General features: G+C 41.3%; 1 protein-coding gene across 3 annotated transcripts in view; it reads left to right on the top strand.

The window, feature by feature from the left end:
- Positions 1 to 5,558, top strand: part of GABRD (gamma-aminobutyric acid type A receptor subunit delta) — a 38,839-nt gene extending 33,281 nt beyond the window's left edge. For all 3 annotated transcript variants that reach the window (XM_067567168.1, XM_067567169.1, XM_067567170.1), the window contains 4 exons: positions 1,056 to 1,193; positions 2,149 to 2,304; positions 2,882 to 3,093; positions 4,537 to 5,558. In XM_067567168.1, coding sequence (XP_067423269.1) covers positions 1,056 to 1,193; positions 2,149 to 2,304; positions 2,882 to 3,093; positions 4,537 to 4,836 — 806 coding nt within the window. In that variant the 3' untranslated portion in view covers positions 4,837 to 5,558. The remainder of the gene's footprint in view (positions 1 to 1,055; positions 1,194 to 2,148; positions 2,305 to 2,881; positions 3,094 to 4,536) is intronic.
- The last annotated feature ends 7,674 nt before the right edge of the window (positions 5,559 to 13,232 follow it).

Raw genomic sequence — 13,232 nt, 5'->3', positions numbered from 1 at the left:
CTGGAGAAGAGAAGATTGAGGCGGGGAACATCATTTTTAGGTACATAAAAGATTGTTACAAGGAGGAGGGAGAAAAATTGTTGTTCTTAACCTCTGAGGATAGGACAAAAAGCAAGGAGCTTAAATTGCAGTAAGGCCGGTTTAGGTTGGACATTAGGAAAAACTTCCTAACTGTCAGAGTAGTTAAGCACTGGAATAAATTGCCTAGCGAGGTCGTGGAATCTCCATCACTGGAGATTTTTCAAAGCAGATTAGACAAACACCTATCAAGATGCTCTAGATAATACTTAGTCCTTCCTTGAGTGTAGAGGACTGGATTAGAAGACTTCACAAGGTCCCTTCCAGCCCTGTGATTCTATGATTGGGAGAATCCCCAGCATGGGTGTTATGACCTGTCTTCACTCCATCCGCTTTGCCTGACTGGCACAAATGTATTTGAAGGGGGCTCAGAATCTACCCCATAAATGTAAAAAACATTGTTTTTACCTGTGTTATGAATGAACACCTGAAAAAATTCCTTCAGTTTGAATCATCAACAGTCTAATTTGCTTTTCACTAATCATGCTGCTTGATTATTATTTTGCAATTCTGTCAGTTTGGATAATGAAAATATACTAGTCTATTCAGCTTTAATTTGTGGTCAGGTTCTCATGCATTAGCATAATGCTGCTATGTTTGGATTGCGAACACTGCAAAGGAAACATTGTTTGGTTAGTTTGTTTTCCAACTGCTTCCATTGGAATGTAAACAAAAAACTCCAAGACCTGTTTCTGTTGCTCTTAAGTTCTGTAAAAAGTTTATTTTTAAGTTATGTTCTTTTCCATTTCAAAGCTCTTCTGAAATTCTGAACTGCTCACTCAGTGTGAATTGGCCTTTGAGGCTCATTGGCGACATCACTGTTGCCAGGACATTGAGTTTTCCAGATTGAAACACAATATGTTTGCTGTGGGGTTGATGATGAGCAGCATGGCAGAGGAGTCTGATGACTTTCACTTTGAGCCCATCAATCTTTATTTCTCCCCAAACCTTTGCATTTATTCAGCTTCTTTTGGCAGATGGCTACTCTTCAGAGGATATTGTGTACCATTGGTCAGAGAACCAGGAGGAGATCCATGGGCTGGATAAGCTGCAGCTTGCTCAGTTCACAATCACTAATTACCACTTTGCGACAGAAATGATGAACTTCAAATCCGGTAACAGACTCTGTGTCTTCATTACAGGCATGCTGTCAGCCTTCTTTCTGCCTAGGGAAGCCTCTACTATCTATAATAGACAATCCCCTCTCTTAAGTAACCAATTTTATGTGTCGTCCTGGTTTCCAGTACAATTTTATTTAACTTATTCTTAAAGAGACATACATTTTTGCTGGTCCCTTGGGTAGTCGTAGTATATTGTGACAAATCCATAGCCACCCTAGGCTTTGTGTTTGCCATAATGCTGCACATGGCTGCCAGTCAGCACTTCACAGCGGTAGCAGAGATATAACTCAGATCCTCTTGCTCTGATTTGCAATTTGGGCTAAAGAAGAATCTCTGTTATTCCTAATAATATAGTGCTTATGATATCCAGTTGAGAAATTCTGATTCCATCCACTAGGGGATAGTGGTACACATACATATTAGCCTGCCTATTGAAATGTTTGTAAAACCTTGAAGTCATTTATTCTCTACTGATTTTTGTCCTCTTACATATAGCTAAATGCTTATTTATGTTGCCCCAATATCCAGCAAGCATTTCTCTTATGTTATTTTTAAATTAACATGACCTATTAAAAAAATCTAAAGTTAGTATCTGGAGGACTTTCCACAGCAGATTATAAAAACCTTCAGGCATTACACATTTTGAAACAGTATCATTAGAGCAAAGAATCAGGACTCCTGGATGCTATTTTTTGATCAGCCACTGACTCACTATATGACCAGGGGCAAGTCAATTGACCTATTCTTAAGACTAACAATGCTGACACTATCTACGGTGCCTCATAGGGGTTTTATGAGGCTTACTTAATGTAAAGTCCTTTGTGACCCTTGAGTGAAAGTGCAAATCAGCATAATTATTCTTGCATGTTATTTTAGTAACTGCTTGATTGTAAAGCCAACCTTCTAATACACAACTTTATATTTGTCCTTTGCCCACTCTTTCCACCAGCGGGTCAGTTTCCCAGGCTCAGTCTCCACTTTCACCTGCGGCGGAATCGAGGCGTTTACATCATTCAGTCTTACGTGCCTTCCATCTTACTGGTGGCCATGTCATGGGTTTCCTTCTGGATCAGCCAATCAGCTGTGCCTGCTAGGGTGTCGCTAGGTAAAATGAATGGTGTTGGGATCTCGAAAGGGAGGAGATGCAAAGGCCATATGTTCATCTCTGATGTGCCATTAGAGGACGAGAAGCACATTTATGAATGCTGTGTCTGCACTGGTAAAGCAATGAGTCCTTCAGGGTGTTTATTTCATGCTTCAGTGTCTGTCATTGGTGTCTGCTTCCGTCAGGGCAGAATGCACTAATAAAGGATGGAAAATAAAAGTTTATATTGTACCCTTAAAAACAATAGGATATGTGAGACACTACTACTAAAGAGACAGTGCTGCAGCCCTTACTCACACTGAAGGCATGAGTAAGAGTATAGGTGCAGGTGCTAAGAATAGACAACACTCTCCAGGGGTTGTTCTAATGGATCTGTCTATCTGTGTCTGGTAACAGAAGCCACACTGAGATTTTCAGAGCTGCCTCAGGCATTGGGTGTCCTGTTCAGAAGTGGGTGCCCAACCCCCTAGATAACTTTTAAAATCTCAGCCAGCTCCTCTCTAGGTACAAGTTATTGCTTATTATTGTTGGGACGTGTTACAGAACTCTAAGCCAGGCTTCTCCTGCTATTCCCTAGGTATAACTACAGTTCTTACTATGACCACTTTGATGGTCAGTGCCCGATCTTCACTCCCACGAGCCTCCGCCATCAAGGCACTGGATGTTTACTTCTGGATTTGCTATGTGTTTGTCTTTGCTGCTCTGGTGGAATATGCATTTGCACATTTCAATGCTGACTACATGAAAAAGCAAAAAGCCAAGATGAAGGCAAGCAGACAGAGTGGAGAGGTCAGTAAACTGTGTGCTGGTAGCACCATGGAAGGTTTTGAAAAACAACCACCCTGTATTATAACCTTGTCTTCAGTCAGAGCAAATATTCCCTTCTGCTGCTCTTTGGTAAAGTCATTTCCTAAGTTAATAACTACGCCATGTGTGTGAGTAATAACAACACACTGAATGCCACCATGCTGATTGCTGCCTGTTGGCAATATGAGTCAAAACCAGCCCAGGACAATTACCAGGATACATAGCTGGTAACCAATCAACACCATGCCACAAGCGGTTGGGCCTGATTCTCAGTTACTGTGTTCCTGTGCTTGGGACAGGGCGGGGAAAATGGGAGAGAAGGGACACACTGCAGCTTTTAAGTCATATATGTGTTTCTGGTATTCTGGGGATGTACGGGACCTTTGGGGATGTGTCCAGCCCTTGATGTAGATTAGAATAACCTCAAGATATTCTGTTCAAATAATCCCCAAAATGCCTCCTCCACCACAGGAACAGGGCCAATGTAGAGCCCTTATGCCAGCTCTACACCATCCAGGGAGGCCCCACGCCAGAGGGTATTCTCAGGTGGCTGTTTACTTTATGGGCCCTTTATCCAGCAAGAGCATCATAAAAGGGCATCAGCAACCCTAAAAACCAGGCCCATTGTCTTCAGTGTTGTCCCATGGAGATTAAAATCTCCATTGTGTGCGATGAATTCCAGATAGATCCCATTTGCTCAGCATGAATATAATTTACGTACTAAAGTAGACCTATACAACAGGTTGCAAAAACAAAGCAATTGCTGAGGTGAAATTCCTTCCTGGAACTCATAATTCTAGATAGCTCATTTGTTCCCTTCATGCCCGTTAAGTGGCTGATGAAGCAGAATGAACTGAATAGGGAAAAAAGCTTTGGACAATCCACAGTTTGCAAATTTTTCCCTGAAAATCTGCAGGCATTTTAATCCCTGGATTTGATTTATTATTTTATTTAATTTATGATGTATTAATGTTATTTATTAAACTTGATAAGCTGCTAGCAGATACGATAGATCTCTGCTCTTTACTGAGCTCTACCCAAGAGTATCCACAGCCTTGCAAGGACCCACCCCATGTTTCAGGCCAATCAGTTATCCTTTCACCTGGGTAACCGTCTCTGCAGCCAATCAGTGCCACTTGTTAATCAGCCCAGGGCTAAGCATACTGCCTCTCCAGTGCCTCAAGCCCCTGCAATGGCCCAGAGAATGTAAAATTATAAGAAGAATTCACATCTGGGTTTCCTGCATGGCAGAACAGAGCCATTCACAGCCCCTTCAGCCACTGCTAGTATTGGAACGAAGTATTGTGCATCACATTTGGATCTCCTGCATATCAGACCATTAAGCCTCCTGGCTAGCTCCAGTTAAGTATTCTGACTCTCTTCCCATGCAGATTGCCATAAGAGGTTCTTCTCTTTTGTTTGCAGATCAACGTGAAGAATGCCATTGTTTTGTTTTCCCTTTCCGTGGCTGGTGTGAATCAGGAACTGGCCATTTCCAACAGGCAGCACCGAGCTCCCAAAACCCTACCCGAATCATATGGCTCTGTAGAAGTCGAAACTGGAGAGACAAAGAAGCAGCAAGAAACTAAACCAGAGAAAAAGAGTGGCTTAAAGTCCCTCTTCAAGCCCATTGATGCTGACACCATTGATATTTATGCCAGGGCAGTTTTCCCAGCAGCCTTTGCAGCAGTCAATGTTATCTACTGGGTTGCTTATACAATGTAAGAACAAAAATGTCCTCCCAAGAGGTAAACTGTGGGGCAGAATTGTGCTCAGACAGTACAAAGTAACTGAAGAAACTGTGTTGATCCATTTCTTGTCAAAGTACTTTCCAATGCGCTGAAGATATTTCTCAAATGCAGAGTGTCATTTTTGTTTGATTCCTGCAATCAACTCCAGTTTAAACTGGGAGAGGGGAAAATTAGCCATTACCAATTTGGTCTGATATAGTTGTTAAACTCTGTCAGACAATCCAAGGATCTCCATGTCAGCCTGAAACAATTTGTCACATGTACATATCCTCAGTGAAGGTGCCACCATCAAATCCTAAAGCACAGTTGGGTATTTTCCCTTTTTAAAGGTCAGCAGATAACGAGGTTCAGTTTTTACCCACACTCTTACTATCTTCTTTCTTACACCACAGCTAACTTCATGTTTCACATGGGAGTGACTTTTCTGTGTCATGCCAACTGTGGGACAGTTCAAGTTTAATAGGGGTAGGAAAATGGCAGTAAGCTCTACATGTGAAGACCACAGCATTGAAGTAGGGGGAGCGGAGCAAGGCAGAGGGTTTTACTTTATTATTTGTCTTGGATAAAGTATTTAAAACATTTTTTATTCTCTTCTTTAGTCACAGCATGAAATAAAATATATTGCATAGAACCTAACAGAAATGTTAAATACCACTGTGTTGTATTTCAGATCTAAAATGAGAAAACTTGAAAGTATTTCTTTAACTGCTTAGACTTCTTGTGTATTGTTATTTGTCAATGTAATTGCACCATAAATGGACAAAGTGATTTAAAAACACAGGCTGAGCCTAGGGTCCTTGTCCCAAAGGACTTAGGGTAAAATTTTCAAAAGCTCTGAAGTGATTAGGAGCCTCGATCCCATTTTCCAAAGAGACTTAGGCACTTGGGAGCCTAAGTCTCATTGGCTTTCAGCAAGAGTTAGGTACCTAGCAACCATTTGTGCTTTTGAAAATTTCCCTGTTAGGTTTCTAAGTGCCAAAATTATTTCTGAAAAAGTCAGAATTTGCTCCTCAGTCACTTAGATGCTTTTGAACATTTTGTCCTGACAGGCTAAAGGACCTCAACCTGGGAGGTGCTTTGGTACCCACAGCTCCTGTTGACTTCAGGGGGATTGACAATAATGGAATCTGTGGGTACTTCCAGCTGTCCCTTACTTGGCCAGATTCTGTTACTCACACTGAAGAGCACTGTTGTCCATAAGTAGTTCCATTAATTTCAGTGGAGTAAGGTGACATTCACCATGAGTACAGGTACCAGAATCTGGCCTTCAGATGTGTAGAATGTACAGCATAAGGGTACAGACAGAGGAAATATTGTTATCATAGGAGACCAGCATAGGAGGATTTGCAAGTGGAAGGGATTTAGAGGTGGGAGGGAGGACTCTTGGTGCCTGGAAAGTGGGAAGTTGTTTGGAGCACAAAGAGTGACACAAAAGAAAATGTAAAGCCAGAGTAGGAGGGGGAGACAAAGGAAGCAGCAGGAAGTGAGGATGGGAGTGGGAGGGTGCAAGATTAAACAAAAGCACAGATTTACTTGGCAAGGGCAGGGCTGTGCTGGGCCTGGAAGACGAGCTTGAACTTGGTGATTAATACTTGTAATTGCAGTAAGAATAATGGACACGTTTGGTAAAAGTGCAAAACTCAGTCATTCCTCCTGACTGACTTCCCTATGACATGTGGTTTGATTCCACTGAAAGATGGAGTGTCCACTTTTTATTTTTAACCGAGTCAGATTTATAACTTAGAATAAAAATCATCCAATATTACCAAGGAAGAGAATGTTCTGAAGAAAAACAAATGATCCTGACCTGAGATATAATAGAAAATATATTCCCTTCATAAATCAAATTTACATTCACTTAAATCTCCAGTTTGTCTCATAATGGGAAAACTTTCTGCCAGCTATGTGCTGGAAGATGCAAACTGACATCAAATTAAGGGTGTTCCACAAATCAATCTATCCATCCAGGAACTTTGGCCTGGAGGATAGCGCATGGACTGGGAATCTAGGTTCTATTCCGAATTCTGCCCCTGGCCTGCTGGGTGACCTTGAGCAAACCACTTAACTTCCCTGTGCCTCAATTTCCCCATCTGTAAGAAATGGGGATAATGATACTGACCTTCTTTGTAAAATGCTAAGCAATGTAACAAGCTGTCATCAGTATTACAACCTGTAAGGTGCTAGATCTGCTGGGAAAGGGAAAAGATCAGGCTATCCCCTCCGTCTCAGGGGAGCATGCTTGGGGGGAAAATGCACATGGAGCAGTCAGGGTATGCCATAGGATAGAATATGCCTGGGGTGGGAGTGTCTCAGATGGGAGAACAGGCGTTTCTACTACTGCTATAAAAGCACACAGGAGAAGAGCTCAAGGACCAGACATCTCTGTGTTGCAGAGTGGCTCTATGGTGAAGGTTTCCTCACCATGTTTCAGACCAAAAGCCTTGGTGTTTAGATCTTTAGGGAACTATTGCATAGACTGGTGGTAGAGCTGGATGACATTTTTCAGCCAAAAGTTCTTTTGGTGGAAAATGCAGATTCAGTAACACCAAAACATTTTGTGAATTTGTGTCAGCTTTGCCAAATTGTTCATCTGGAAAAAGATTAAATTAAATTAAAGATCAAATGTTTTATTTCACCATTTTCTAAACAAAATTTTCTAAACAAAAATTTTTTGGTTTGAAATTAATTTTCCATTCAATGTTTCCTTTTTTTTAATCAACATTTTAAAATGGTCAAAACTGAAATAAAACATTTTGTTTGATCCAAAACCCTCTTTACTTTTCACTGAAAATGTTCATTTTTGGTCTGACCCAAAACAGATTTTACTTTTTGAAAGGGCCTGCAAACTGAGAAAGCCATTGTGCACTAGCTCTGACTGGAATGCCTCTGTGAGGTAGGAAGTGTGTATGTGTGATTACTCTATACATTGAAGTATTAAAAAGTTTTATAAATTATACAGGGAGATGTAGCTTCCATGCCTTGACAAAATAAACATTCCATTGGAACAGATTTATTTAAAACAAGGAAGAAACTGGAAGATAAAAGGCATAACAAAGAAAATCAGAATAACCTCAGAGATTTCATCCCATCCTGAATTCTTGCCTCTGCATTGCCCAGGGCCCTATAAAAGCCTAATCTGGCCTTGACAACCAAAGGAAAAATACCATTCTATATTCACTTACGTTTTCAGTGGGGGACTTATGTCAACATTTGTATTCATGTTGGAGAACAGATGTTGCTCTCTTAAGAGGCTGAAAAGAATCAGGAAGTCATGGGATGAAGAAAAGTGGGGGATTGCATGATGTGCTTGACAAGCAATGTTTGCAGCACCAGAAACTGCACAATTTGTTAAAAGGTGAAGCTGGGTTTGTTCTGACTCTGTGCAGAAAGGGAAGCATTTATCCAAGTTTAAATAAAGGCTCCCATAACAGTCTTTTGCAGGTTTGCGGTTCCAATAGGTAATAGAGTGAAAACCAATTTTAGCTCAATGAGCCTTCCACACAGCACAACTAAGAGTTTTAATATAGTTGTTCAGTCTTTCAGTATTCAATGTCATTAGACTAAGAAACTAAAACACTTAACAGCAGGAGGAAAACACCACCCCTCTGATTATTTGTTTGTGCAATAATTGGTGCCAGAATAAATAACAGAGATAAACACTGAAAGCTACCAAGAATATTTCCATTTAAAAATCCAAAGCCCAAAATAATTTTCTCCCTTATGCCATGGACATTTTGATGCATTAGCAGGGATTGAAGACCTCTGACGTCAGTCAAAGAACGGTAGTGCAGTACCAACCTAGAATTACAGCACTTTCTAATGAAGACTTAATAAATGTTCACCCATTAATATTCTCAGCGGGAGGACTTGGGTGGCTAAGTTGCAAAGCACTGTCCTTTTTTTTTCTTTACAAGTGAAGTTTTAAGCAAAATGAGTTTGAGGGTTTAAGCCTGATCACTACATGGCACACCATAGGCCTGATTCTTTCCCTTCTCCAGTTTTAGGCTATTGTTATTCCAGAGAGGAGAATCACACCCTAATCACAAAACCTAACACTGAGTGTTTATCAGATGTCGCCATAGTTAGCTCAGTATTTCGTGAAAATAAAGATGATCCCTGAACAAACCTCTGAACTTCACTCTTGGAATCCACTTGGGAGGAGGGCCCAAAATCTGAACTGGAACTTGTCTCTTAATTCCACCTCTGTTTGCTATTTTTACGATGGGACCAAGCTAAACACCCCAGCTCCTAATACCCCAGAAATCTGAGATGTTTGAAGTCCAGATCTGAACTATGTGTCTCAGGCCCATCTCTGCTTGAGAAGCGAAATTATGCTGATTTATCACAAAAATTCAGTCACATCCTGATCTAGTAAATGAACATATCCATGTCAACCTGGCACACTTAGGAGCAGAACAGTAAACGACGGAGATTGCTCTAGTGGGCTAGCATTGGGAACTCTTGGGCCTGGTCCCAATTCTGACACCTCTTTCTTGTGTGATGTAAAAAGGATGGTCCAATGATGAGAGGACTAGCCTGGACTGTGGGACACCCAGGTTCAGTTTCTGCTCTACCACAAATACCTGGTGTGACCGTGGGCAAATCACTGAATCTCTCTGTGCCTCAGTTTCCTATCCGTAAAATGGGGATAATAGCACTGCCCTGCCTCACGGAGGGAGTATGAGGATAAACACATTAAAGAGTGTGAGGCTTAGATACTACAGTGAGGAGGCCATATTAGTACTTAGCTAGACTGATCTAGGCAAAGCATTTAAGTCCACTACTTTGGTGGGTCTCAGGTTTTGGGTGCCACGCTTGTGACATCTAGGCCTTGATTTGCAGATGTGCTAAGCAACCACTGCTTCCATTGAAGGCAAAGAGGGTTGTGGGTACTCAGCATCTCAGAAATATCATGCCCCATGTTGTCCTCAAGCTGGACATGTAAAGAGTGAGTCTCTCCCAACTTGTGCACACTTTCTAACTTCTGGAAGGCCTCATTCAAACAAGACGGTCGTGCTGATTTAACAAAATCAGTTTCACAATTCCCTTTCATAGACACTTATTTTGGCTTAAGAATGCAATTTATCAATTTTGCTGAAGTCAGTTCCTTACAGTCTTAAGATAATTCAGCATAAGTCATTCTCAAACTGAAATAAAAGTGTCCAAACAATTAGTACACCTTTCTCATATAGACAAAGGCAGCTTCAGTGCCCCCACCTGTCAAAGAGACAAGTTTACGTACCTCATTAAAAATATTTTGATGTTAAATTAGCTAATGTTTGTCAAGCACTTGGAGATACATAGAAGGAAAGTGCTAGGATGTGCAAAGAACATTTCAGATTTATAATCATCAGTTTGTATGTTTCAAAATTGCATCGCTAACAATTATACAAGAACCTGCCAGAACGGAATATGGATTCTGCCTGCCCAGAGTCTGCCTGTTAAGAACAAAAAGTTTTGTATTGTTCCTACAGATTCTTTAAGAGGCATGAGACGTAAACAAACCAAAGGGCTATAATATGGAAAACTACTATACATTTTTATTTTCTGATTGCTTTCAGACAACTTTTATAATCCTGCAATGATCATTAAGCACTAACCAATGCAAAACAAATCACCTGGAGGTTATGATGAGACGCTTTTATTCCTTTACCCCTCATGCAATTTAGGTGCCATGGGAGCTTTTATAAATAGAAAATAAAATATCACCATATGCTCCTTTCCTATGTTAAGATGCAAGATTTCAAAGTCAGCATGTGGAAAGTTATTTAACGCTACAATTACAGTTCCATACTGGAAGACCTTATGTATCTTATTGTAAATGGGCTGCATTTAATTTTTTTTTTAATTACTTGATTTTTAAAAAAAAAATCAAGCTGCTGAAAAGTAATTTTTCAATGCTTGAAATTTACAAACTCAGGCCTGCAAGTTGGCAGGTTCCACCTTGACTTCAGTGCAGTGGTGCTGGAACTAGGGATTCTGCTGCATCCCCGGCTTGAAGTTGTAATAACAACCACCACATACAAGGTTTCCATCAGCAGCAACCCCACTATAAAAATTGTTCTCGCACCTCTGCTTCAGTGTGATCTCAGGACATGAAGGGCTTTCAGGATCAGTCCCTAAACCACAGATTTATTTATTATTATTATTCATTTTACAGGGGCTCCTAGAAGCCCTAACTGAGATTGCAACTTCACTGAGCTAAGTATTGTACAGACATGCAACAAGAGACAGTCCCTGCCACAAAAAGCTTCAATCTAAACAGACTATATGGGCGGGGAAAAGGAAGAGCGGAGAAAGGAAGGATTGTTATCTCAGTTTTAAGGGGCAGTGATTTCATCAAAAAACAGCCCTTAATATGTGAACTTTGCTTGGTTTTGAGTGGTCTCCAGTCGTGTTTATGTGCTTAGTGTAGCAAGATTTATCTGTGTATTTTCTGGAATTGGAATAATCAAAACTAATAATACCACCAGTTAGCAGCTCTTCCTTCCTTCAGCCAAATTCTACTGGCTGGAGCAATAATGAGAGTCTAACATTCTAGAAGGTGATTTCTTGCACAGTGCACAACAAATCCTAGCCTCAGGGGCAGTAGCATAAAGGAGCCACCAAAGACACTAAGGTAGAAAGGGACTCCACAGATGTAAGTCTCTCCTGTTTACATTTGTCAACACTTTCTTCCATCCACTGCAGTGACTGGCATGCAGCCTCAGTGGTATAGGCCCCATCCTTCTTCCCCACATAGAAGGCAGGAAAATCTGGGTACCCCTTGTGTAGTTTGCTTTGGTCATTTCCTTAGCGGGAATAGGTTATTTTCCTCTCACACACCCAGTCCCCACACGTAGTACAGAGGGTCCGACCATATGCTTCTGCACTTCCTCACGGCTCCTCTCAGCTCCAAAGGAGCCACACTCCAGGACCTTCCCTGCTGGGCTGCTGCCTCTGTCATGGGGGAAGCTGCAGTATGGAGCAGGAAGTGAGCTTTCCCACCATCCTTGTTCCATCCTGCCTTGTCCCCTCCAGTCCCAGAGAAAGGGTTGGCAATGATATCTGAGGGGCTGCATTTTCACTTGGCTCAGCCCCTGGGAGGGATCTGTTGGGTTTTTAGCAGAGGGGAGTTGTTTGGAAATATATTTTTAAGCCAAGGAGAAACAGGACTCCAGGCCTCCTGCTTCCTATAAATGCATGGCAATAACATTAGTGACCGCTCTGCACCCAGCATAACTTAGGAAGGATGGGCTTTTGCCTGCATGTTTTCTTTGAAATAAAGTGAAATCCTAAAGCTTTCATTCTGTTAGCGAAAATCCCAGTAACAGTTTTCTTATCTCTGACTCCATATCAGGCACTACAATTGAGTCTTGCTTGGGGTGTCAGAAGTTCCAAAGCCAACCCTGGAACAAAACAAACGTACTTCACATTGAAACTACTGAAGCACATGATGAGAAGGATATATGGAGCTGAACCATATCATCAGGTTTAGCATATTTACACATTTAGGACCTGGTTTGAGGAGATGATGGGCTTCCCACACAACTCCTGTTGCTTTTACTTGGAGTGTTACATCTCAACATTCCTCAGTATGGCAAAATCAATGTGGCAAAAGGAGAAATAAGATACATGGCCATTAATTCATCTGTGTAGAATCTTTTCACCTGTTCTTACATAGTAGCAATAGCTCTGGTTATTTTACTTCTGCCCTGTAGAATGGGTACTGAGAAGCAGGTACCTGAGAGGCACCTGCATGCATTCAAAATGCCAGAAAAGGTATTTTGAAATTAATTCACAGATTTAAATATAAAATCTTGTGTCAAAAAAACACAAGCAATGCACAGAGAGGAAGATGGTGTTTGTGGCTCTGGTCCTAGTTCTTTTCTGGCTGCTGTTGCAGACTTTCTGTGTAATAGCGATGAGGTGAACAAGCCTTTTGGAGCCCACCAAAGTTTTCAGTCCCAGCTGAGAGGGCCACCCTGAGCTGAGCATAGCTGAACCTAATTAGAATCAAGGACTAGACTAGCCTATCTGTTAAGAAGCAGGATTGTTGATTTCTAGGAATCAGGTCAGGGAGTGCTAGAGAAAGAAAGATACTCCCTTGCTTACATTAGTGGGTGTCTAAGGATAAAAGCCATATGGAAGGAATAGGGCAGAGACAATGGTGGGTGTGGGTTGTGTTCTGTGTGTACAGTACCCCTGTAAAAATGAACCTGAAAGCACAGAAATGTTTTCTTTACTTATCCTGGATCTCCTTTCAGTTCCTGGACCTGTCAGAGTGACTCTAGCCAAGTGAGTTAACTTCTGTGTGCTTAAGTTTCCTCATCTGTAAAACTGGGATAATGGGAGGTTGTGAGCTGTAATGTTTGTAAAGTGTTTTTTGAT

The sequence above is a fragment of the Emydura macquarii genome, unplaced genomic scaffold (genome assembly GCF_026122565.2).
Source record: "Emydura macquarii macquarii isolate MOO-44397 ecotype Brisbane River unplaced genomic scaffold, CSIRO-AGI_Emac_v2 contig_2768, whole genome shotgun sequence".
Classification (NCBI taxonomy): Eukaryota; Metazoa; Chordata; order Testudines; family Chelidae; genus Emydura; species Emydura macquarii.
Note: the sequence above shows the minus strand (reverse complement) of the source record. Positions and strands in the feature narration are given on the sequence as shown.